Below are 23,957 nucleotides of genomic sequence, written 5' to 3'. Positions count from 1 at the left end.
TAATGATAATAAAGTTCTGATGAGGATGATTTTGGAGATACGAGTGTAGGGGTAAAAAACAAAACACATACATGTTTTGTTGCTGTGACGACAGCTGAGCTGCTAGCATCTGCGAAGCCAGGGCACTGGGGACGGTAACAAATATTATGTTAGATTTGTCATATCCAGTGAAACATCTCCCAGAGCTGGGAAACAACAGTTTATGATGTGACAAGAGTAAAACCGCACGCTTGTTCTCCTGACAAAATATTGATGCTTCTAAAATATGTTCCATTGTCGGACTACATCAATAGCCCTAAAAATTTAACGTAATTCTGCGAAAGGGAACCAAAATCTCCATCAAACTTTTTACTTCGTATTTTGACACTATGGTACGATTTTTTTTCGTGGGGCTGTTCCCCGTTTGCACAACTACGTCCTATTTATATTATAAACGCGTAGTCCTAATATTGGATAAATATTGATTGGGAAAAAAACTTAAGGTTGGTAAGTATCCTCGAAACATCCATTGAAGAACTTTTGAACACATATAATACCTCAATACTGAAGACGTTGAATACATCAGCATAATGTTTATTATAAACATAATCACGTCTCTTCTCTTTATCAGGCTAACGTCTGCCTATATGAAAGTGTAATCGCTTCCGACCTGCCCAAGTTTTAAATTCATGTTTATCATTCAAATACGGCCGTACAGGCGCCGGGGACATGATCTTATAAATAACTTAAGGTAAAAAAGAGTAAATGTTACAGTAGGGAGACAATTGTATCGATTATCACGTGATGAAAGAAAGATAGAGCATTCGACTTGTTCTGTCAAAAGCGTCAGCAAGATATATTGTATGCTTTATTTGCGTTTCTAATGTAATTATTATTGTAACTTGTTAAACTTTCGAACAGCAAACTAATTAAATAAAGTAACTAGTCTATGAGTATTCTCGTCTAAGACTAACTAGTTTCGATTATATGCTTTCTTAAAGTTCGCGTTATTTAACAAAACCTTTAGTATTTCTTGTAAAAGTGTAATAAAAGCTTTTGTTAAGGCAATAGGGTTGTTTCCATCTACAAATCTTAGGGCAGAATTGTATCCCAATAAATTCTTTTGGATTATAAGAACATGGTAAACTACTTTTAGGGGACCTGTAATGACCATATTTTTGTAAATATTGAATTTAAAATATCTTTTGGCACACGTTACGTGACCAAACTCGAAACGTCATTGAAGATTCTGATGACGTCACAACTCTCGGATTGACACTGTTGACAGGCGATAAACAACAAATGACAAATGTCAGTTGACAGTTCGTATCTTCTACGTGTGTATGTAGTTATGTGTCAAACCGTAAACTGTGACGTCACACAATTTTCAAAGAGCGTTTTGGGCGCGAAAGCTTCTGTCAAAATATATTTTATTAATTTAACATATTTAAAGCCGTTTTTAGTATAAAAGTTGAATTTTAGGGCAACTTTTAATTAATATAGAACGTAATACAAGCGTATCAAAAAATTGGAAACAACCCTATTGTAAGGATTTCGTTATTTCTGTTCATTAGGTTGGTACATAGGGCCAGTGTAATCAAAAGGGGTAATAACTACCATGTAACGCGTCACGACGCAAATTGGAGGGAGTCGAAAGAAAAATTAATGGAAAATGAAATCACGACGGGACAAAGACAGGAGAATTCTACTCTTTTAATTACACGAAAAAAGTAATTACGGCAAGATAATTAATTAACTGGAACAGAAGTAACGATTAATGATTTTATTATACGAAGGAGGTCGTTGAGGGTGGCTGAATTGAAATTTCCTTCGGCCTGTGCTGGTTGCGTTCCGTTTTGCATCGAAATTCGATTTGTCCGCAGAAAACGACGTTTCGAGCGATTTGATTTGATTCAATTAAACATTATGAGCATGTAATTCAGCGTTCAGAGGTGAATTAACTTTCAATTTACATGTAGCCGGGTCTTATTTATTTGAACTTAACCAAGTTGAAATGATTACGTAGCAATAACAGAACGATTTCTTATAACAAGACGATTTAAGTGCGACAATAGATCAAAAAATTAAAAAGACGCCGAAAATAATAATTAGAACGCACCCGTGCCAAGCGGAGTAAAAAATGGTGTAAACCACGTCATAGTGAGCGCGCCGGAAGCCGTCCGAATGGTAATTAATTAAAAGAATTGTAAGCAATGAAAGGAAGTCATGCTGTTTTACAAATCACTTCAATTAACGATATTAAAAAGTTGGAGTGATAACTGAGCGACTTGGCCCGCGTGACGGCGTTCCCCTAAAAAACGGCGATGAATATTTAAACCTTTTTTGTCTGTCCCTTAGGGTTGCCTGTTGTGAAAATGTTGACAAGCGTGCGACTTTATCTTGCCGATTACAATTTATTTTCGACACTCGTCCACTTGGCTGTCTTAAGGTGATATATCAGTTTAATTAAGGGGAGATAGAATTGGAAATTACCTGCAAATGGCGCTTTGGCTGTAGGCCGGGCCTTCGGTGACGGATAAGGCCTGGCCGACCTGTGTTTGGGTGAGGCCTAGGCCAAGCCGCCGTAACTTGAAGGCTTTTGCGAATTCCTTAATGTCTTCTAGGTTGATTCCGTCCACGACGTTACTGGACGACTGGCTTATTGTTGGTTGATCTGTTAAATAAACATAAATGTTATTGAACTTCATTGAAGTTTTTAAACAATTACATGATGAGAGAGGTCTTTAAAGTTTAGGGTTTAGGAGTCTTTAAAGTTTAATGTCTTTTAAACTGAACTTAACAACTACATAACAGAATTTTAATTCAAGAAAAATATTAGTGTTAAATTTAATTGATTTTAAAGGGTCTACGTCTGTAGCAATAGTTCTGAAGTTACAAAGGCTGGGAGACTCAAATATTTTCTGAATTACAACTTATTACAAATTAACACCTAAAAAGACAACAAAGATAATTCTAGACAAACACATGTTTATTTTATTAATTAAACTATTAAGAATTGTCTATGATGGAAGGTTCTATCGGCGTAGCTTACTAGAGTACTCCCCAACACTTAAGTGTAACTCATAAAAGGGTTATCCTGTTAAATAAAACGTCTTTCTAATCATCCAATCCCTTAGCAAAACTGGGGCATTTAGTCGTTAAGGCAGCATCAAAATTATAGCCAAGTTTAGTGGGCAATTTGGAGTAATTAGCCGATGGTGGTGGTTCCTAATTATGCGTGCTAACGTCATTAAAGACGAACCGCGGATTCCTGCCACTGAACACACGAATGTTAGAGTTGTATGCTTGAGCGCTTTGATTTCTGTGAAGCTAAAGCATCGCGTAGCCCTTTAACGGACAAGACTGAATAAAATCCTCAAATCAAGCCTCATTGAATCGCCCTAAAAATTCTGTACAAGAAAAAAATACAAAAAGATTATGTTAAAGGCTGGTTTCTGAGACATTTGGCCTATAACGGGTTAGACCAGATCTTTAGAACAGTGTCGTATGTTAATTTGTGAAAAAGGTGTGCATTTTTCGATGGCGAATGAACGAGAATTGTAAGGGGGAAATTCAAGAGCTTAGTGGGGGTAACGGAACCACTTTTCAGCCTGGCAACGATTCGTGTGACTCTAAATACAGATAAGATAAAATTGTTGATTGCCAAAACATCAGCGCGATGTCGCCTCCAGGGGTGCCACACTCTAGGTCCCTTGCTTAGCTAACCGATGACAAATTACTTTCCCTATCTCCCCCGCTAGTTTAAGTAGTAGTCTGCATCAATTAAGACAAGGTAGGGTTGCTAAATTGGCAATCGTTCCTCCATTTACCGGCACAAAATGCTCAGACGATTTCTAATTTAGTTGTATCGATATTGTTTGTATGCGTCTTATGAGAGTAATCAGTTTAGGGGGGCTTAATGAATGGATAATGTAATAAGTGCTTATTGATAGATAGGTGTGCTCATAATTTGTTACATGTCGTAAATTTGGATATGTGGTTGAAAAGCAGAAAAGGGAGCGATTACTGTAATGTAATATTAGGACAAGGGTACGCAAGAGTAAAAGTAGTTTATGACGTAATTAAAAATCAAGGCCAATATTATTTCTGGTTTTCCCTGAGAATTTTCTGCCGTTTGTAAAAATATTGCGCCTCAGAACTGCGACATTTAAATAATAGAAGAAGATATTTAAGTTAGTTTTGGATCAAAGTTAAGAGGTTTTGGTCAGTCGGGTGTTTTTACAGTACATAAGATTATTTAAAGCCGTGTACCGGGAGTTTTTAGTTTCTAAGATAATTGCTCTGTTGTAAAAAGAAGCTCTCATTATATGACATTGCATTTTGCTCGAAGAGGTCATTCCACTAGTAATTGAGGTAATAAATGATTCTAGTAAGTTATAATAACATTTGAAAAGTATACGATTACGATGTAGACTGTACTTATACATATGTATTTAAGAAACAACAGTTTGTCAAAATATTATTCATGGCCTTCAGTTACATACCGTAATGAATACTAACCCATGAATTTGTTAACTCCTTAAACTTCCAAAGTCCATTCCCATCTAAAATGTATTCGTTTTTAAATTCGGAGCACCCAAAGTATCACGAATTCATTGAACAACTGATCTCGCATTTCGTTACCATAATTTGAAATTGCTAAGGCTTTTTCAGTCAATTACAGACGTTGCGTGATAACAACTCACCATTAATTAAACTCCAAAGATAAAGTCAATTGGCTAAGCGTAGACGAAATTCAATAACAATAATGCATCAAGATACCGCTGTGTTAATTGTTTAATACATGTAGTAAATTAATTAGGAGCGATTATACTTCGCGTGTCTATCAGTCTGCGTTCGGCCGCCATTTTGTAGTAATGCGTAAAACCAATTATTCCAAATGCTTTCTTTCAACATTAAAAGGTTACTTACCTCTGACTGACCGAGCGCGTGATTCTAATACATTTCCTATTAGTTTCATTCGAAATTTCTCCCTCAATACTTGAAAATTATCCTCTAATATCGGATTTGCGTTTAGAAGCGTCTAATGCCGAATTCACATGCCAACTCCATGCATATTTAAAACCGAAAAATTCGACATAATAATCGAACGGGGCCATTATTTCGACATTTTATATTCAACGCTTGATTATTCTTAATTAAAGTTTTCGAGTGATTAGGGTGAAACATACACTTTTACCAATTTAAATGTGCGTACTAGTTGAGCTTACTTTTGTGTTTCGGCTCCTTGAGTCGTAGAGGCAAAGAACAAATTCGTTCAGGAATGAATTTTCGGGTGGAGTGTCTGAACGCATAATGGATAAAATTACGCGAGCCGAATCAACTCGACTCGAGCTACGATTACGATGTAGAATCGAAAACGATATCGATTATAATTAACGCGTATTATTATCGTAACTGTTGTAAGTGCTTTTGAACAAGTTTCTTTAAAGAATGGAAGCCGTTTGATAAAAGTTTGACCTTTTCTTTGTAGAAATTATCGAGGGCTTTTCATTTGCTTGTCTAGTAATTAATATCGATTTTAATTATACAAAAGATACGATATTGAATTTAAATTTACCTACTAAATAATAACCTATAATGAATGCCATAACTTGAAATTGTCAATTCATATCGTGTTAGTTTCCTTTCAAGTATTATGTTTATATGTTGATTCTTTCTATCGTTCTATTTGAAGAGTGACGAAAACTTATATAGAAATAAAATTGTATCCTTTCATGGCTAGACCTGATTACTTAAACAAATTTAGATTCTACATAATTTTTCTGTGCCCGAAACAAATGTTAAACACTACAATGAGGTAGTTTTTTTAGCTGTCAAATATGTTACACGCAGAAATTAGGTTCCAGTAGGTAATTATAAGTTTTATTTGGCGCTACTTTGTTAATTTTCATATTTTTGTGTATATTCTCAATTTGGTCGCGTTAAGTTCTTTAAAAAGTCTATTTCGCAAAAAAATATTTTAGTACTAATTAAATAATTATAGGATAATCTTACTGAAATCGTGTCCCACATTACGCTCAATAAGGCTTTATTTTTAGTGATAATATATACTTATACATATAGAAAATATCCATAACTCAGAAACAAATATGTGGTACTCGTAAATACACAACTAAATGCCCTTATCAGGATTTGAGCCTCCTGCTTCCTAGGCAGGTCCACTACCGACTATATACGCTAAGAGGCCGTTATGACTCAGACTTAAATTAAATATACATCTCCGAGTCACCTAGTCATAGGGTAAGGGCACCAGTGCTCAGCCATGCACCAGTGGTCAGCCTTTCTTGCTTATTTTTGGTTGTAATTATCAAAGTTTTTCAGATTTTCTTGCTAAAAGTAGGTGATATTATAGATTGATAAACTATGAATTGAAGAAAAACTTAAGTTTTAAAAGAATTGTCTATTATGAACCACAATACTACTTCAAAGAAGTGCTGTCTTCTGACATGAAGGGATATGTGAACGCGCCATTGTTTTGGAGCGTCACATGATATTTTGATCAGACGCTAGAAGCCGAATTGTGATATTTTGTGGAAGGAATGTGCACTGCTTCTCATAATTAATACTTAATCTATCTGGAAAACGCAAAAAATATATATAAATCCATATTAAAGTAACATTTTTAAAGGGGCTGCCTATTGGGAACTGCGTTTTGTACAAAATCCAATAGTCAGCCTCCCCTGGCCGACTACTGGGTTTGAGGCAGTAATTTTAAAAAGGTCGTAAACCCAGAAGTCAGCCGAGGGAGGCTGACCATAGGTTTCAAGATATTTTTAATTTTCAAATGCAATGTAAGTCGTTAAATCAAGCACCTTTAAATATTTCCATTATTATGACTTTTTTTGATTGAAATACATCAAATACCCAGTAGTCAACCTGTGGCTGACCACTGGGCACTGAGATCACGGGACTCAGAACCCACAAGTCAGCCATTAAAATGGGATGGCTGGACACTGGGTACTTAAAGGCTGTCTATTGGTATACACAGGGGGCTGAATACTGGCAAAAATGCCCTTTCATTATATTTAATGAAATATTTCCAAAAGCTTAATTAAATATCGTTTTATTCTTTATAATAATTATAATTTATTAAATTATTGAAGAGAAAAAACATTATTAATTATTATTGGTCAATTAGCGGGAAAATGAGACGATCCTTAACATAGAAATTTCGTAAAAAGGCTGACTACTGGTGCCTTTACCCTACATAGTGTTGGTTATAACTCGAGTCCTGTGAGTTCTCTGCTTTGAAATTCGACTCAGTTTTTCAGACTCACATATTAAGTCTAAACTCGAGTTCTTTTCAACTTGTTAGAGACTCGAGTCTTTTGTAGGGACTTGAGACCTTTTCAGAGAGCTCTCAATTTTTTGTTTCCAAAATTTCGAAATGCATTATCTTTAAGTAATACCTATTCGTGGATTAGGCACACAAATTGTACAATAACGCATAATTTCTTTACTTTTATTTAGGTTAAACCTATGAAATTGTTAACGGAGTCTTTATTTGGAGACGAGTCCGAGTCCTTATGAGTTCTTTTTTTACTCAATAAATGACTCGCCTCGGGACTTAAAAGACTCGGAAGTTTTTTAAGCGCCGAGTTTCGAAAAAACGAGTCATGTTCTTCAGATTCAGACTCAAAAGACTCGAGTTCCTACCTACCAACACTAGTCATACAATGTAACCACTAGAGTCCAGACTAACCAGTTTGTTGTAGTACCAAGACTGTAAATCGAGAACTAATTGTTACAAAAGTACCGACCTAGGTAATTAAGTATTAGTAGAAAGTGGGTAACAAATTGTAGCGACAGCAATTTACGTATTACGTCGATTAAATGCAATTAAAGCCTACGTTTGTCCTAAAAACGGTTAGTTAGTCAAGATCGTATCTTGTATATTGGATGATGGTTATATAGGTATAATATGTGATGTGAGGAATAAAGTTAAGAATTGCAATACAAGACGTGAGATGGACATGTTTTGTCTTTGCACAGTTGGAATTGGAACCTCAAACTTACAAAATTCGGACTTGAATAACAGAAGTTTGACATTTCATGTCGACTTTACATTGATTAAAATGAGCAGGAAGTCAATTTGAACATTTAAATGATCTTCTTCTTCTTCCTAGCCTTATCCCATTTACTTGGAGTCTGCTCTCCTTATACAGTGTTGCCAAAGCGTATGTCCTGGGTCTTCTCTGGTGGTATTCTTTTTTTCTTCAAGGTTCTTTTTTACAACATCTATCCATGTTATCTTAGGCTTCCCGCGACTTCTAGCTTTCTCACTCATCTTTAGTACTTTTCTCGTCATGTGGTCTGGTGGGCATCTAAATGACGGCATTTGGCTATCCTTCGCGCGTGCAGTTGTCTTATAATTGTCTGTACATGACATGTATTAGCGCAAGCGAGACGCACGGGCAAATAATAACAAAATAACATCGTTGAGTCAAAATATTTGACGTTGATGTCAAAATATAACGGCCCGATTCGATTTTAAGATACGTCAAAAATTTCCTAAAGATACGATATGGATAAGATATCTCAGTGTCAAAGTTTCCTCAAACAAAAACGTCATACTTGACTCTGATATATCCAATCCATATCGTATTTTTAAGACATTTTTGTCGTATCTTAAAGTCCCAAATAGGGTCGTCAGTTCGAATTGGTCTCCTGGCGCGAGTATTGTATTGAACTGTACATTTTTCATTCAACATAAGGGCAAGCTTCTTTAAATCCCATAATATCTCTAGTGTATATTGTAGGCAAAATAGCCTTATGTCTTAAGATAGGTACCTATCTTGCATAGCAAAAGTAAAAGGGTATGTTTGTCCATTCACTGTTTCGACATAAATCTCTCAACTACAACTACCTTGTTTGCCAATTAGCATTCGACAGCCAACTCTTTCTTTCTTATCGCTGTCTTTATCGATCCTAATTATTTGTAATTGACTTTAATCAGTTGATTAACTATATTGCCCTCCATCGGTCCCTTTGATCGCTAAAAGCCTTTGTTTATTGTTTATAAATACATCAAATTATAGTCATTAATGTTATTATGTTTTATAGTCTGATGAATATTTAAATTATTTTTGAAACTGTGATCTAAAGAATCTACAATAAGCCGCTTAGAATTGAATTTCTGTAGTTATCATAATAACTGTACCTACTTATATATTTTTCTTTTTAGAAGCTGCTATTCGACTTTACATTTTATCTATTTTGCAAGTTGATTCAGATCTCGATGAATAATTTCAATGACTTCAAATTGAAAATGTGTGGTTTTTAAATGAGATACAAATTAAAAAGCGTTTTTTATTAATTATGATTCGGAATCAAAATCTTATCCAGCCATATTTTAGGTGCCAAAACGATATGTAACAAAATAAAGTCAGATCCTCAAAGAAGGTTTTTTTTAGGGTTCCGTACCTCGAAAGGAAAAACGGAACCCTTATAGGATCACTTTGTTGTCTGTCCGTCCGTCTGCCTGTCTGTCAAGACCCTTCTTAAGAACGCGTGGACCGTGGAGGTATCAAGCTGAAATTTATATTAAATACTCAGGTCTACTGTCCCTTGGAGCTGTGACAAAATCAAACTTCTAAGCCAACGCATTCAAAAGATACAGCCGTTTATGCCGCAAATTTCGGCAAATTTTCGACACTCCCAAGGGAATCAAAACCTACAGGGTTCCCGTGAATTCAGAATCTTGAAATTTGGTACGAAGCAACGTCAAGCGAAAACCGTAATTTTTTAGTTACATCATATAATAATATATACCTAAAGCTTTGTACGGAACCCTCGGTGCGCGAGTCCGACTCGCATTTGGCCGGGTTTTTTTTTAATAAGTATAAAGCCATATAACAAAAAACTTTATAGAAATTCTTAAAATTTACTTATTACTCTGTAACCGATAAAACTAAAACGATTACGATTAATCGATAACGCAATCGTGTTCCCAAGCATTCCCAAACATATCGAATCGGTCAATCGATGTATTTATATAAATTTGTGTCAACAGGAGAAGAGAGGAACTCGGTAATTTAGTAATTGTTTCCACTAACAACGAATTAAATAGTAATCAATAGAACTGGGGCCCGGGGACACGATGTCGCCGGTTTATATGTCACGGGACGGATTCGGGACGATTTGGTGAAATTTTGATTGATCTAGTAGTGAGCAGAAATAGCTAGTTAAGTACCTAGCTAGACTATCACGAGCAAAAAAGAAATATGGGGATACTTGCAGATAACCGCAGTATCTACTTAGATGGGAAATAGCACGAATCTAACTGCCTGTCGCCTGACTTAATTTTTTATGGCTAGTAGTATAGCTACGCAACGGAAGCCAGGGTGAAGTTGCAATTACTATTACATATTATAGTATTTACTTGTTCTTTTATTTCTCATTACTCATTCAGTCGTCAGCTTTCTCTAACTTGAATGATTTGTGTGAAATTGTCCAATATATAATATTGGTTATTTTTATTAACATTTCATCTGCCCTTAGCAATCACTGGGCAATTTATAAATGTATCCGGGGCGTTTCACCGTCTCCGTCGTTCAACGTCTATTAGGGTAATCTTTATAAAGTCGCATTCCAAGATTTTCCAAGCCTCATTTGATGTTTACATTATCCACTTGATAACACTGAATTGACATTATTGCCTATATTGGTACTCGAAGTTACTTCGCTAAGTTACTTTTGTTACGGTCATATAAGGTTGTATTGAAAACCGTAACCAAATGGACCAAAAATTTTGGAGATACTTGCCTTTTTTCGTAGTTAAAATAGAACAATCTCGTGATTCTGAGTAGAAATAATATAAAAATTCACAATTGTAACAAAAAACATTTTAGGTCCAAATTGAAATAAAAATGCCTAAATCGAGTTTAAAATTTACACATTCGAATGTAGTTCTGGTTACATATATCGATAACGAAATGTAAAATCGCACAGACTAAAAACCCCTAACGGAATTGCGAGCTATTGTTTTTAATGGTAGTAGGGCTCAAAGTTCGAAAAGCTGATCACATTTAGCCGCTGCCGTTGTCCTGTTAATCTATTGGTCCGGTTAAAGTAGCACACAGAATAAGAACTTCGGAAAACTAAAGAACCCTATATCTAACAAGATATATTATGTATGCCCTGACAAGATTTTATTTTGCCTTCGCCATGTTACTATACTATAATATATGGTCATTGTCAAGAGGGCGATGTTTTTCGTACATAAGTTGGCATTTAATGAGGAGGCATGAATGCCATATAGGCAAAAGAATGTTAGGAATGAATGTTGATGAACGGAGAGCGGATGTAGAGTAGACTCAAAAAACGATGGATGGATTGTGTGAAAGAGGATATGAGAAAGAAAGGAGTGAGTGCTGAGGTGACGAAAGATAGAGGAGAATGGAAGAGAACATGATGTGGCGACCCCACATAACGTGGGATAAGGGCAGGAGGAAGAAGAAGTTCCGAAAAACTCATTGGTACGAGCCTGGGTTTCAACCCGCGACCTCCGGCCTTTGCATACCTACCTATTTCTTTTAAATAGGACCAACACAGCATTTTTTGTAACAGCTTACACACTAGTCCATCACGAGAAGTCATTAAAAAGTTTCAAGTCTATTTTCACTTCCTACGAAGTATCAAATAACACTTTTTCAGTTGAGTTTTATGCCTTCGTCAAAACCCATTTTCATTCCTTTTGAACGTCGAAGTTGAATTTCCAAAATAGTAGATTCTTAAACAAGGGATAAAAGGCACCATTTCAGTTTCAGACTATAAACTAGCTCGACAAAAATGGGCGTCTTTCATCCGAGCCGAGCTAAACATTCTACTTTTCATTTCAATTACGCGGAATGTAAAATATACGTGCATTAAAAAACACGGCTAAGTATAAACTTCATTTCTTGAGGGTACTTTCAATTAATAATTTAGGTAAAAATATCGATATTTAAGAAATGGGGAGTTAATTATCAGAATGGAAATTGTACAACAAATCCATTTAATAATAAAATATTGATTGCTTACCGTAAAAAAAAAACAGAAAAAAGCTTACTTAGAAAGTTCAGTGCTCTAGAGCAGAACGTGTCATTTTCTACTCACTTTTTAGAACAATAACGACCCACAACAGAGCATTAGAAATGAAAATATTTATTTACGATACAAGTGCGAAAAATAGGAAATTCGTAACGAGTGGCGATAAATTAATTTTAAATCGACACGAGTTGCGAATTACCTATTCGCACGTGTATTGTACAACGTTTTTCAGTACATATGACCACAGCATATGACCCTTTAAATTTTCGACATAGTTACGTAATGTCCTAATTTACGCACTAGTACGGAAAAGTATCACCATATGTACTGAAAATTCTTTTTCAGTGTAGTTCTACGACATTTGAAGAATATGCTTTAAATTTCAAGGCCCTAACTTCAATAGAGGATGTGTCAGTCAATATGTAAATATCGAAACTTACATGTTTTAGAAGATTATCAATATATCTAGTTCGTGTCATACACGATGACGCACAGATTTGTCAAATCTAACCTAACATGACAATATGAGTCAAGGCACTCGTCCTGAATGACACGATATAATACCTATCGAAATAAAAAATCCCTTATGCACACGTATAAAAAACTCGCCTATAAATACCAAAGAGCTGAACGGCAAGGGACCGACTAGGCTAATTGTCCATAATGACTCTATCGATTCAGTGCTATTCCTGCATTAAGTAATGCCAAGCGCTAATTAATGCTTTTACAAGGCATACAACACGGAATAAAAACGCTGTGCTTGTTTATTCAATCTATAGCTGCATTAATCTACGAGTATGACCTTATTTAGAAAAGTTAAAGCAAAGGTAAGATTTATACAGATCTACAATTTGTAACTGCAGACAAAAGATTTAATTTGTGAACTATTTCATACATTGTCATAGTGACAAACAACATGAAAGTTACGAAATTGATCACAAATCTTTTGAATGTACTTGACTCATGTAAGACCCAGTGCCTAATATAAGTGCTAGTTTTGAATTAAGTAAAGCCAAGCTAATGAATGCTTTTACGAGGCTTTTTTTATACTACGTCGATGGCAAACAAGCACACGGCCCGCCTGATGGTAAGCAGTCTCCGTAGCCTATGTACGTCTGCAACTTCAAAGGAGTTACATGCGCGTTGCCGACCCTTACACTCCGCACCCTCGTTGAGCTCTCTGGCAACCTTACTCACCGGCAGGAACACAACACTATGAGTAGGGTCTAGTGTTATTTGGCTGCGGTTTTCTGTAAGGTGGAGGTACTTCCCCAGTTGGGCTCTGCTCTAGATCTGGAATGACATCCGCTGCGCTGTGCCCTACCACACAAAGCGAGATGACATTGACAAAGCCCATACCTCTCTTTTGGACGTAGTTTAAGGACATACCCGGGTCCAAGCTGATAAAAACATGGTTAAAACGCTATTCTTGTATGTTGAATTTGTAGTTGCATATCGAGCTGTTTGCTCATGAAAATATTTACTAATTAAAAATACATTCACATTAAGGATTGTCTCCTACGGAGCAACCCAAAAAATATTAATTGTCAAGTGCAATGCGACAAAACGACTCTACAAACTAAAAGTCGTAGGTTCAAATCCAGTTCGTAACAGTTACATTCTTTGCCTATAAGTATTTTCTTTCACTCATATCGAAATAGATATCCCGTAAACTCAGGTAACTATCTAAAAGCCTCTAACAATCTAAAAGTATCTAGTCAAAACCAAGCCCATTCACAGATATTTTCTGCTGTAGCGCTCTGCATACAGAAATAGAGATACATTCTACTAATATCTCATTCAATAATCAATCTGACAGGCCAATTCGAACGGACGTTTGAATCATATCGATATCATATCAGTTAGCTGTCATTCACGCGGGCGTCTCGCTCGCACTACATGTACGGACACGGACACACAGCGAAATGAACGCCGAATGTCAGGTACCTGATGGCCCGATTCGAACAATGCTTCTAAGAAGTCACAGCGATACGATACCGATCTGTCAGTGTCAAAAGTGACATTTCTTCAAGCAAAGACATCACTTTTGACACTGACAGATCGGTATCATATCGCTGTGACTTATTAAAAACATTGTTCGGTCTCAGCCTCGTGATTAATTCCTGTTTTTTGCTCATTAATATTGTTTATAGTGCAATATCGATAGCTTATTATACAGTAAACTCTGTATCTTTAGGTATTTAAATAAGAGCAAACAAACCATTTGTAAATTTTCGGATAGTTATAATATTATTGGTTAACCAACCAAATACAATACCGCCTGGATCTGCCACTGAATGGCCTGACTTTAACCTACATTATTTGATCAAGTAATGTTTTCGTCTACCATCAAATACCTTAAGGAGCCTAGATTTTGTTTACTTTTATTTAAATACCTAAAGATACAGAGTATAATGTGGTAGTGTGCAGTGAACGGAAATTTAATCTTTAACCGCGTTTAACCACCATTTTGGAGTCAACGGCCGGTAGTCCACGTGCTACTTGTAAAGTTCACAACTTTACAAGAGCTGATAAAATCACCGTACACTGTCTTGTACTAACCGTACAATTTTATTCGTATTTAAAGCTCCTAATACGTTGATACCTACTAGCGAAATAGTTCCACTGGACTGAAGCCATCATTTTAAAAGAATGAATGAATGAATGACTTCTTAGAAGCATTGTTCGAATCGGGCCGTTATATGATTCTAATATCGGTTTGGTATCAAACACATGTTCGAATTGGCTTGTGAGCCGCAAATATTACGTCTAGACGGAATAGGTCAAAGGCTAAGCTGCTTAGCCGTTATAGTTAAAAATCGGCGTTCTAAAAATGAAATGGGCCACAATGAGAGAATGGTCGACGATTTATATATTAGGTCGTCTATTTTTTGCTGCATAGATAAACGTTTTTTTGCTGTAAAATGTTGATGGAAAACAAGCGTACGTTCCGTCTGATGGTAAGCAGTTCCTAACGCGGGATGCAATTCCAGAGACGTCACTTGCGCGTTGCTGTTTAGCGACAATTCCTAATTCATTCCTGGATGACCGGCCTAGTCAGCAGTGGTCCTGCCTGTGAAGCCGATGGTCCTGGGTTCAAAGTTCAAATCCCGGTAAGGGCATTTACTTGTGTAAAGATATGTAAACATTTATTATTTATTCCTGAGTCATGCGTGTTTCTATGTATTTAAGTATTTATTTTTATTATATGTATACCGTGTAACAGATGTATGGGCGTTGTGAATGTCATCTCGCTTTGTGTGGTAGGGCACAGCACAGCGGATGCCAGATCTAGAGCAGAGCCCAACTGGGGAAGTACCTCCTACTTACAGAAAACCGCAGCCAAATAACACTAGACCGGTGCCGGTGAGTAAGTTTGCCAGACCTCAACGAGGGTGCGAGGTGTTAGGGTCGGCAACGCGCATGTAACTCCACTGGAGTTGCGGGCGTACTTAGGCTACGGAGACTGCTTACCATCCGGCGGGCCGTATGCTTGTTTGAGCTTACAATGAGGCTTAGTCAATTTGTGTGATAATGTCATATAATATTTATTTATTTAAGAGGAATTCCTAGTTGCGATTTTTCCATACAAACGCTCTCGACTGATTCCTCCCTGGATTTTTAACCTAGAGCAGTGATTTTTTCAAATAAGATCAATATCATCAATATCTGTGCCGCTATGTTTTGCTTTTTTGGATTATTTTATTTTGAAGAAAGATACAGCGCCTCGAAAATCGCAAAAACGGCTAAATTGAATTGGCTGTAAAAAAAGGCACAGTATACAAATATGACAAAAAATATCCAAAAAATCAAAACATAGCGGCATAGATTATTTCTTCCTCTTGCAATTTCCAAAATTTCATAATGATTAGTTGCGTTTTGGAGGAGGAAACAGTCGAGAGCGAAACCTCGATTTTTGAGTTTTTTGCGAGTGAATTTCGGTCCGAGCTGCAGTTGTCCTTATCGCACGAATTGGAGGCGGAGACAGTTTCTAAATATACGTACACAGAAGGAATAGTGATGGGCATAACATCCTTATTAGGGATTGCAGAACCGGTACTGTTTTAAAGAACCGGGATTTCCCGGTACTTTCGGAACTGGTCTAATTATTTCATTATTTTAAATAAAACGACAGCATTTTGCGATTTGACCACCTTTCGTATTATAATTTAATAATCACATTTTCTTTTATTACGTAGTAGGTAATTTTTTTTAGAAATATAGTATTTTACATTGCTCACACCTGTGCGTCACAAGTAAAAGATAACTACTTTGATGTTTGCCACTAGATAGCAAATTTAATGAAATTACATTGACGAGGGGATTTATATATAAGTATCGCAGTCGTATTGTATAATCCGCCGTATTACATTACGGCTAGCCGATATCAAAATAAGGGCCATTTTGAAATGCGGCGGTTCAACGATTAAGGTATGTTGGGTAAATACCGGATGCGGGTGAAGAACGTAGGACATTCATTTCCCCCTAATTTGGCTTTATTTTTTAATGTTGGCAACATTGTGTAAGACGCCATTTCATTGCGCCTCGACTGTCAGTGTCCCCGCGTCGCTCAGGGAGTCGGGCTTGTGCTATGTGCAATCACAGAGAGCAAGGTAAATTTCGCGAATTCTTCCTTCTATCCGATCTTCGCTCTGTAATTTATTTTGCGTATTGTGATGAAACTGTGTTTGTTTTTGTAATTGTGTTAACAGATCTAGCACTGCTGTAGACTGATATCCGATCTTGACCCTTCCAGGTAAAGATCGGACCAGAAACAATCAGATCTTTACCTATTTAAAAAACAGCAGTGATTATCAAACTTTAAATTTTCTTCAATTTACCTACTGACCTTAATTATCACATTTATTGTTTTTTTGATCACACTTTCGGACTATTATTTTTAGCCAGTACCACTACCAGCGCGACGGTTACTGACAATGTAATTTTTTTAATTTCCGCAACCCAAAGGTGTCTTGTGCCTTTTAGCGATAAGACCGCATGTTGTTTACCTGTGCTTAGTGTATGTTTTCTTTTGTATTGTTTTCTTTTATTGAGGTGTGCAATAAAGAGTATTTATATTGTATAGGGATGATGATACATGTTGAAAATAACAAAATCGAGTAAATTAGATAGCAAATGAGCAATTTTTCGCAATAAAGTACCTACGCATACGGATGCATATGTAGATGTGCACGCATACATACATTGCTAGTTTCGGATACAAAATAGAGATAGGGCTTCGAAATTAGTTTCCTTAAAATGCTTCAAGAGGGCTCTCTTTTCCTATATATTTACTTTACTCTTTACATACGATCCTTACATTTTATCAAAAAAAAAGATTGTATTAGACTATATATATATACATAATTGCAAAATTAAACCAACAAAATCGCAATTTTAATTATTTTCCATACTTCAAGATGGGCTCTCAGTGACCTTGACCTTTTTAAAGAACTACTTAGTCTTTTTGATTTCTAAGTTTGATTCTTATTTTTTTGGCGACCTTCATTAAAAATGACTGGGCACGATTATTTTTTATTTTGATTTTAGTCCCTCCTACTTAAGTACTTAATATCTTCCAGTACATTCCATTCAATAAACAATACATTTACACTTTCCCTAAACCTGTACAGTTCATGAAATCTTAAATTGTCAAAACTACGCAACGTATCTATTATTTTAGTGGTTTTTTTTTTATTACTTCGGGTAAAGTTTACAATAAGAGGTTTCTTAGCACATTGTTTACTTATCAAATTGCCTTATGACATAGGTATCAAAGTTTGAGAGCCACAATTTTACCAATTTTTGTATCCGGGTTAAGATCGGATACAAAAGGGTAGACACCGGACCTATTTCTTTGTGATACCTTATTCTCTTTCCATTAGAAGCAACTTTTTTTCACCATCCAATGTTCTCCCTTGATGGCAAAACACTCGTTACCCTAAAAAAAAGTATGTCTCATCTTTACACAGGTACAAAACTAAAACCGTTCTATATTGAAGATTACCAAAATTCAGGCCGAATCTACGGTTATTATTTAACGATTCGCTACGCAAGAATCTGTCACGTGTTGAGATCTCGAAAAAACATTTTTTCACGAGTTCTCTCAATTGGTCCCAAAATTGTCCGGCATTATCCCAACATACTTTACCCAGATTGTCATTGCGATACGTTCTTCAATAAGGCGGCCCAAGTTTAGCCCCATCGTACTACAAGTTAAATAGATTGTAGTTTAACCATAGGTATATTTATACCTACGTACAAAATTTCACAACACACCATGATCACTCCCAACTTACTGATACGGATAGGTACAGTCAAGTGTAAAAATATGGGTGTACACATCTTACTCAAAAATATGTCCCATAGCATCTTATTCCAGTGTAATAAGAGCGTAGTACCATATTTATGAGACGATTCTTTCGATACATATTTTTGCACTTGACTGTACGACGACAACCGAAGCTGAGACATCATTCTTTTTTGCAGTTTTTACCTATATGGTAATTAATATCAATCAATCAATCAATCATTTATTATTTCGTCATCATAGGTGTAAAATACATTTAGTACAGGTGATAGGGTGTTTGGTATTAGGGTGTAATAGATACAGTATAATATAAAAATGAAAAACAATATTACGTGGTAACAACAAAAACAACTTGCGTCGGGCAGCGCAGAATAAATTCCGTCTGGCTCGCGGGCGATGTCGACGGAACGGCGCGCAATGAGCGAGCGCACGAGTCTCGCGTCTGTGTGCGCGCACTCACACTTAGATAGCTCCGGCTCCCGCCCACCGCAGCGCGACAGAAACATAGCTTCAAAAATTCGAGATTTGAAAAGTTGCTCAGCTAGGAATTGCTCTTAAGTATTCCTATTTGAACATCAATGACGCTTTTAATCTTTTGTCTCTGTTCCAGCACCTACAAGTATAGACGTAAAAAAACAATGACTATCATATAGAAATAAATATTTACAGTTATACCTTAGTATACATTATGGCAAGTCTAATGTATTTAACCGTATTATAAACTCGGAAGTTTCACAAACATGCGATAAAACACGAAGCATCAAACACAGCCCCTAACTTCGTTCTCCACAACGTAGTTACCAAACTAGGCATCTAACAATAAATCGGAAATGACCAAGAAATTTCCCTAACCAGATCAAAGTACCATCACAGTTACCTGGCCAAACCTAAACCTTATAGCAAGGGAATAAGGTATATAAATGATCAGTTGAAATACCTGAGCGCAGCCTACTAAGTCCCTAACTATACGCAACTTTCCTCTAACTCTTATAGCATTAGGCGAAACAGTTCCTAGAACACTAGACTCCCCTAATGGATCTGTGCTATGCTTAGACAGAAACTTTTATGGATAAGTAGAGTTGCGAGTCCAAAATAGCGTTTAGGTAGTTTTGCTAAGTTAATTCTGTTTAAGTAACTGATGAAGCTAACTTTCTACTGTATGTAGAACGGGGTAATAAATTGATAAATGGTTATAAGTTTGTGATAGCTTTATTTGGTGATTTGAAATATCCTTAGGTGCTCGATGAACATATAGGAAATTGACTTAGAAAATACGTACGTAAGGTACATTTCAGTAGGTTTTTTTTATATGCATGTATTCGGGTCCAGTCCCCGCGAAGTTTACTGGCGGCTGGATCCGTTAAGTTTACGGGGACAGAAGAACCTTCCGCGGAAGCGTGTCGTTAGTTTTTTAAGATCTTTCTATCCGGTAAATTCTGGAACTGGTCAGGGATAAGAGCGTGGGTCAACTGTCAGAATGATGCTTGATTAATGATTAAGAAAAGTGTCTGCCAATAATCAGCAATGCGAACGCAATGAAGAAAAGAAAAATGAATTGAATGAAATGAGATGAATGAAATTAATGGAATGGTGATGAGAGGAAGTCTGGTTGTAGGGGAGTCGGGTCACGAGTTTGCTTTTTCTATTGTAGGTATATAGTTTTGTTCTTCGCACCCTAACTAACATCGCTCGAGCTTTGAGGAGTTGTACGGGAATCCCGGCCGCCTATTGCACCAAATTGACAATTCATATCTGAGACTGACAATTTCCTTTACATTTCTAGGTCGGTACTCGGTAAGAAACAACCTAGCATCAATGTTTACTTGTTGGACTAGCGATGTATGGTAAATTGTCAATGTCAGGTAATAATTGTGAGCGTGGTGAAACAGAAGTTAGCTTGCATCTTATACTCCTGCGCTCGATGCACAGTATAGAAATCTCGCCGAAATGAGAACGGAATGGCGTCACAACATTAAAATCGGAACATCAAAGCATTACTAGCTGGAGAACCTTAAGCAGAAAAGTCTTCGTCATGCTCTACCACCTCCTGCGGACTCGCGATTTGTGTGCGATCGATGTGGGAAAAAATGTCGCATTGCTATAGGACTTTATAGCCATCAACGGCGATACGGGACCCCATCAACCCACAAGCGCCGTAACAAGCATCTACAACCGATGATGTGGCCAATGGAGCTCTTTTGCAGCTTATTATCGAACTGTAGGCGAGTCCAAGGCAAGTAACGCATCAGTTAAATGGGTTCTACTTACTTGGCGAGTCAGCCAGCAGGTCGTCGTCGTGCGAGCTCTTGACGGAGCCGGGCGACATCTTGACGGGCGCATGGGGTGATGGAGCTGGTGCAGAGCCCGCGGAGCTGCCGGTGCCGGAGTGTGCTGATGTCGTGATCGTGATCTCGCCGTTGGAAGCTGCGAGCCTGTGGGATGATAGGAATTTTAGATGACTTTATTATGATGATTAAAGCTAACTTTCCACAGACTTGCATTGCAGAGATAAATTGTAAAAACGCTAAAATTTTGATAACATGACCATAATTTAGGATCTATTTATTGAAAATGTTCATTCACAGTCTACGGCATATTTATAATATTTATAATCTTTGACATTGGTAAATATAAGAAAGGCTCTGTTGAACAGTGAAGGGTTATCTTTTCAAAATGACGGCCGTTTTTCCGAGCCCTAATTATCACTAATGCCACTATTAAGAAGTTTTTTGTCAGAAAAATCATTTTTGATACAAGCTTTTATCGCGAACTGTATTTTTCCTTCAACAGGCAAATCATACATATCGATATAATTTTAACAAAACCAAACACAATTAAGTTGCATTGGCTTCATTGGCCAACTCCTGTGTCCAGATTCCAGAACAGATGAGCTCGATGGTACATAAATAGATAGATAGAATACTCTTTATTGGCCCACCTCAGTAAAAAGATACAAGAAAAATAAACAATTGATTAAATGTAGCGGCAGACAACAGGCGGTCTTATCGCTAAAAAGCGATCTCTTCCAGACAACCTTTGGCGGAAATAAAGAAGTTAATCGAAAAAGTAGGTGTTGCTAACCCGTTATGAAGCCTACATTCACACACACAATTACAGTGAATAAACATACACATATAAGGAATACAAATAGACATACATAAACATACATATAAATATATATATAATTAACCGAAACATAGCTAGATATGACAGCAGCATGTCAGACACAGAGTAAAAATAACTATGTAAGGTCACTGTGGGCAAGACCGTCTACAAGGCAAGTCCGTCAACACATTATAACTCTTGAATTAGAAAGCGTTTGCCGCTTTGGCGTCGAGTTTATAAGCCAGTTTTTCGCGCTAGTTCCCTCACTCTAAAACAGATGGCGCTGTGACAACGAACTTCAGAGCAATCCGCGTAAACAAGTCATTACGTGTATGGAACTCGAAGTGATAGTGCGACAGTCTTTGCAAATAAAATTGTTAAAAATAGTTTGTGATCAGATTTTGCACCAGAACTCGACTACGTAAGTAATATAAGACCCGGCAATCTTTATTATGTGTTTAAATTATAAGATATTGGCTTAGTTTTGTAATTATACGTTCCATCATTCATCACATTAAAATTTTGCTAAGTTGGAAAGTCCGTCTACTATGCACAAGGCAAGTCCGTCATATGCCGGACTTTCCTTGAATCAGAGGTTACCAACTGTTAAATGGCTTCAATATTATTTATTGCGATTTTATAAGGTTACTACAGATACGCATTTTTACGACATTGCGTATGATGTTTGTGTTTTGTATTTATTAACAATTTTAATCTCGAAACTAGTAAAGAAATGTGTTCTTTATCCTCAGCACTATGTAACCGAAAATACAAATAAGAAAATACCTATTAAGTAAATAAATGAATAAATATTGGCCGCAAGCTAAGCATAGCTTAGCTTTTACTATTGATGCTAGGCGACGACATATAGAAACTCATATAGATAAATATATAAAAAACAAACATGACTGAAGGAACAAATATCTGTGTAGATTATACAAGCAAATGCCCCTACCGGGATTCGGGCCTTCATATGTTATATTATTATACCTATGACACATATTATTACCCTTTTTACTCCTCTTGAATTTTAGAATACGGTTGTACAGTCATATTTTCTTGATAGTTTTGAAGATTAAAATCACTGCAGCCATACGAGTCCATACGTATTTTTTATTTCGGAACATTTATTGTACTTATCGTGATTTAGGCGATTTGCCTAGACCGTGATACAAGGTTACGCGCCACGCCAACGCTGTACCGCGTGTGCCACGCCGCTATGTGACGTGGGTTCTTCGCCTTACTTATCCTGAAAATTTACGTATGTAGGGTACCTACTTGTGTTATGGAATTTGATTTGACAATCACTATTTGATTTAAACTTGCTACTCCTATGAGCTTATTTATGTAACCCTCTTTGATCTCCGTAAATTTAAAACAACGAGTAAATTTAAAATGACTATTGGTATTTTATTTGAGAAGAAAAAAAATAAGTACGTATAATTATTTTCCAAAAAAGGTTTACCACCCCATTTACGTAGTATATGCCGGACTTACCTTTTAATAAGAAAAATTGTGTTTATTTCGAATCTAAACCCTATATTAACAAGTTTAGAGTACACTTTTCATTGTCTGGTTTCATTCTTTGTAAGGATTCTAATACGAACACATAAGCACCCATAGTATGGCTGATAACGTTACTAGACGGACTTACCTTAAACTACACGGGAAGTCCGTCTACTCGCCAAATTTTTAAAAATACTATTGTTTTTGCTTAATTAATGATTAAAATGATCTGTCACTATAGCTTAATTATTATATATGAAATTCTTCATCGTATGTGATTACAAGCGGTCACGTAAGTGAATAATTAACGGAGCTAGAATACTCCAATGTAAAAAATAAATAAAGTATGCCGGTCTTGCCCACAGTCACCTTACTATATAAACACTAAGGGAGAGATAAATAATGTTTTTGAGTGATTTTTTAAACACAGCAAGAGATTGAGCGCATCTAATGCCAACGGGTAAGGAGTTCCAGAGTCGGACAGCTTGAAAAGTAAATGAAGTGTTGTACATAATATTGCATAGTCACTCAATTTATATATGTATGCAATTTAGCTTGCAAGATTTGAGCCGTTCATACATAAATTAGTTAAATTACCTATACATACAATCATTTCAAATGGAATACGAGTGAAAGCTTTTAAAAATGTGCAATAACTCTTTGCGCTGCGTCTGTGCTCTCTGCGGCTAAGCTCAATCAGTCGTGTTATTCACGGTGACGTGCAGATTTGTCAAATCTAACCTTTAATATTATGACATTATGAGTCAAAGCACACGTCTTCGTGAATGACACAATCTATCAGACTTTGACACGACAAAGCCACTATAAACGTCAGATTTTCATATGATTTCGACCGTGTGGTGGCACTGCCACACTCAATGATCACTTGGTATTGGGGTTGGTATTACTGCAGTTTGAGTTAGGCCAAGCTAAGTTGGCAGCGATTTTGATAGCCATACAAATTCACAGTCTGGGCTGTCAAAATTGCTGCTAACTTATCTTG

At 36.5% G+C, this 23,957-nt stretch overlaps 1 protein-coding gene across 6 annotated transcripts in view; it reads right to left on the bottom strand.

Annotated features, from left to right (window-relative positions):
• LOC133524027 (POU domain, class 6, transcription factor 2) overlaps positions 1–23,957 on the bottom strand; it is a 239,379-nt gene that overhangs the window by 11,286 nt on the left and 204,136 nt on the right. For 4 of the 6 annotated variants that reach the window (XM_061859797.1, XM_061859796.1, XM_061859800.1 and 1 more), the window contains 3 exons: positions 20,612–20,775; positions 2,473–2,653; positions 72–125 (listed from right to left, as the gene is read on the bottom strand). In XM_061859797.1, coding sequence (XP_061715781.1) covers positions 72–125; positions 2,473–2,653; positions 20,612–20,775 — 399 coding nt within the window. The remainder of the gene's footprint in view (positions 1–71; positions 126–2,472; positions 2,654–20,611; positions 20,776–23,957) is intronic. The other 2 variants (XM_061859798.1, XM_061859801.1) reach the window with 1 other exon arrangement.

The sequence above is a fragment of the Cydia pomonella genome, chromosome 13 (assembly GCF_033807575.1).
Source record: "Cydia pomonella isolate Wapato2018A chromosome 13, ilCydPomo1, whole genome shotgun sequence".
In the NCBI taxonomy this organism is placed as follows: domain Eukaryota; kingdom Metazoa; phylum Arthropoda; class Insecta; order Lepidoptera; family Tortricidae; genus Cydia; species Cydia pomonella.
The sequence above is the reverse complement of the archived record's forward strand: the minus strand, read 5'-3'. Positions and strand labels throughout refer to the sequence as shown.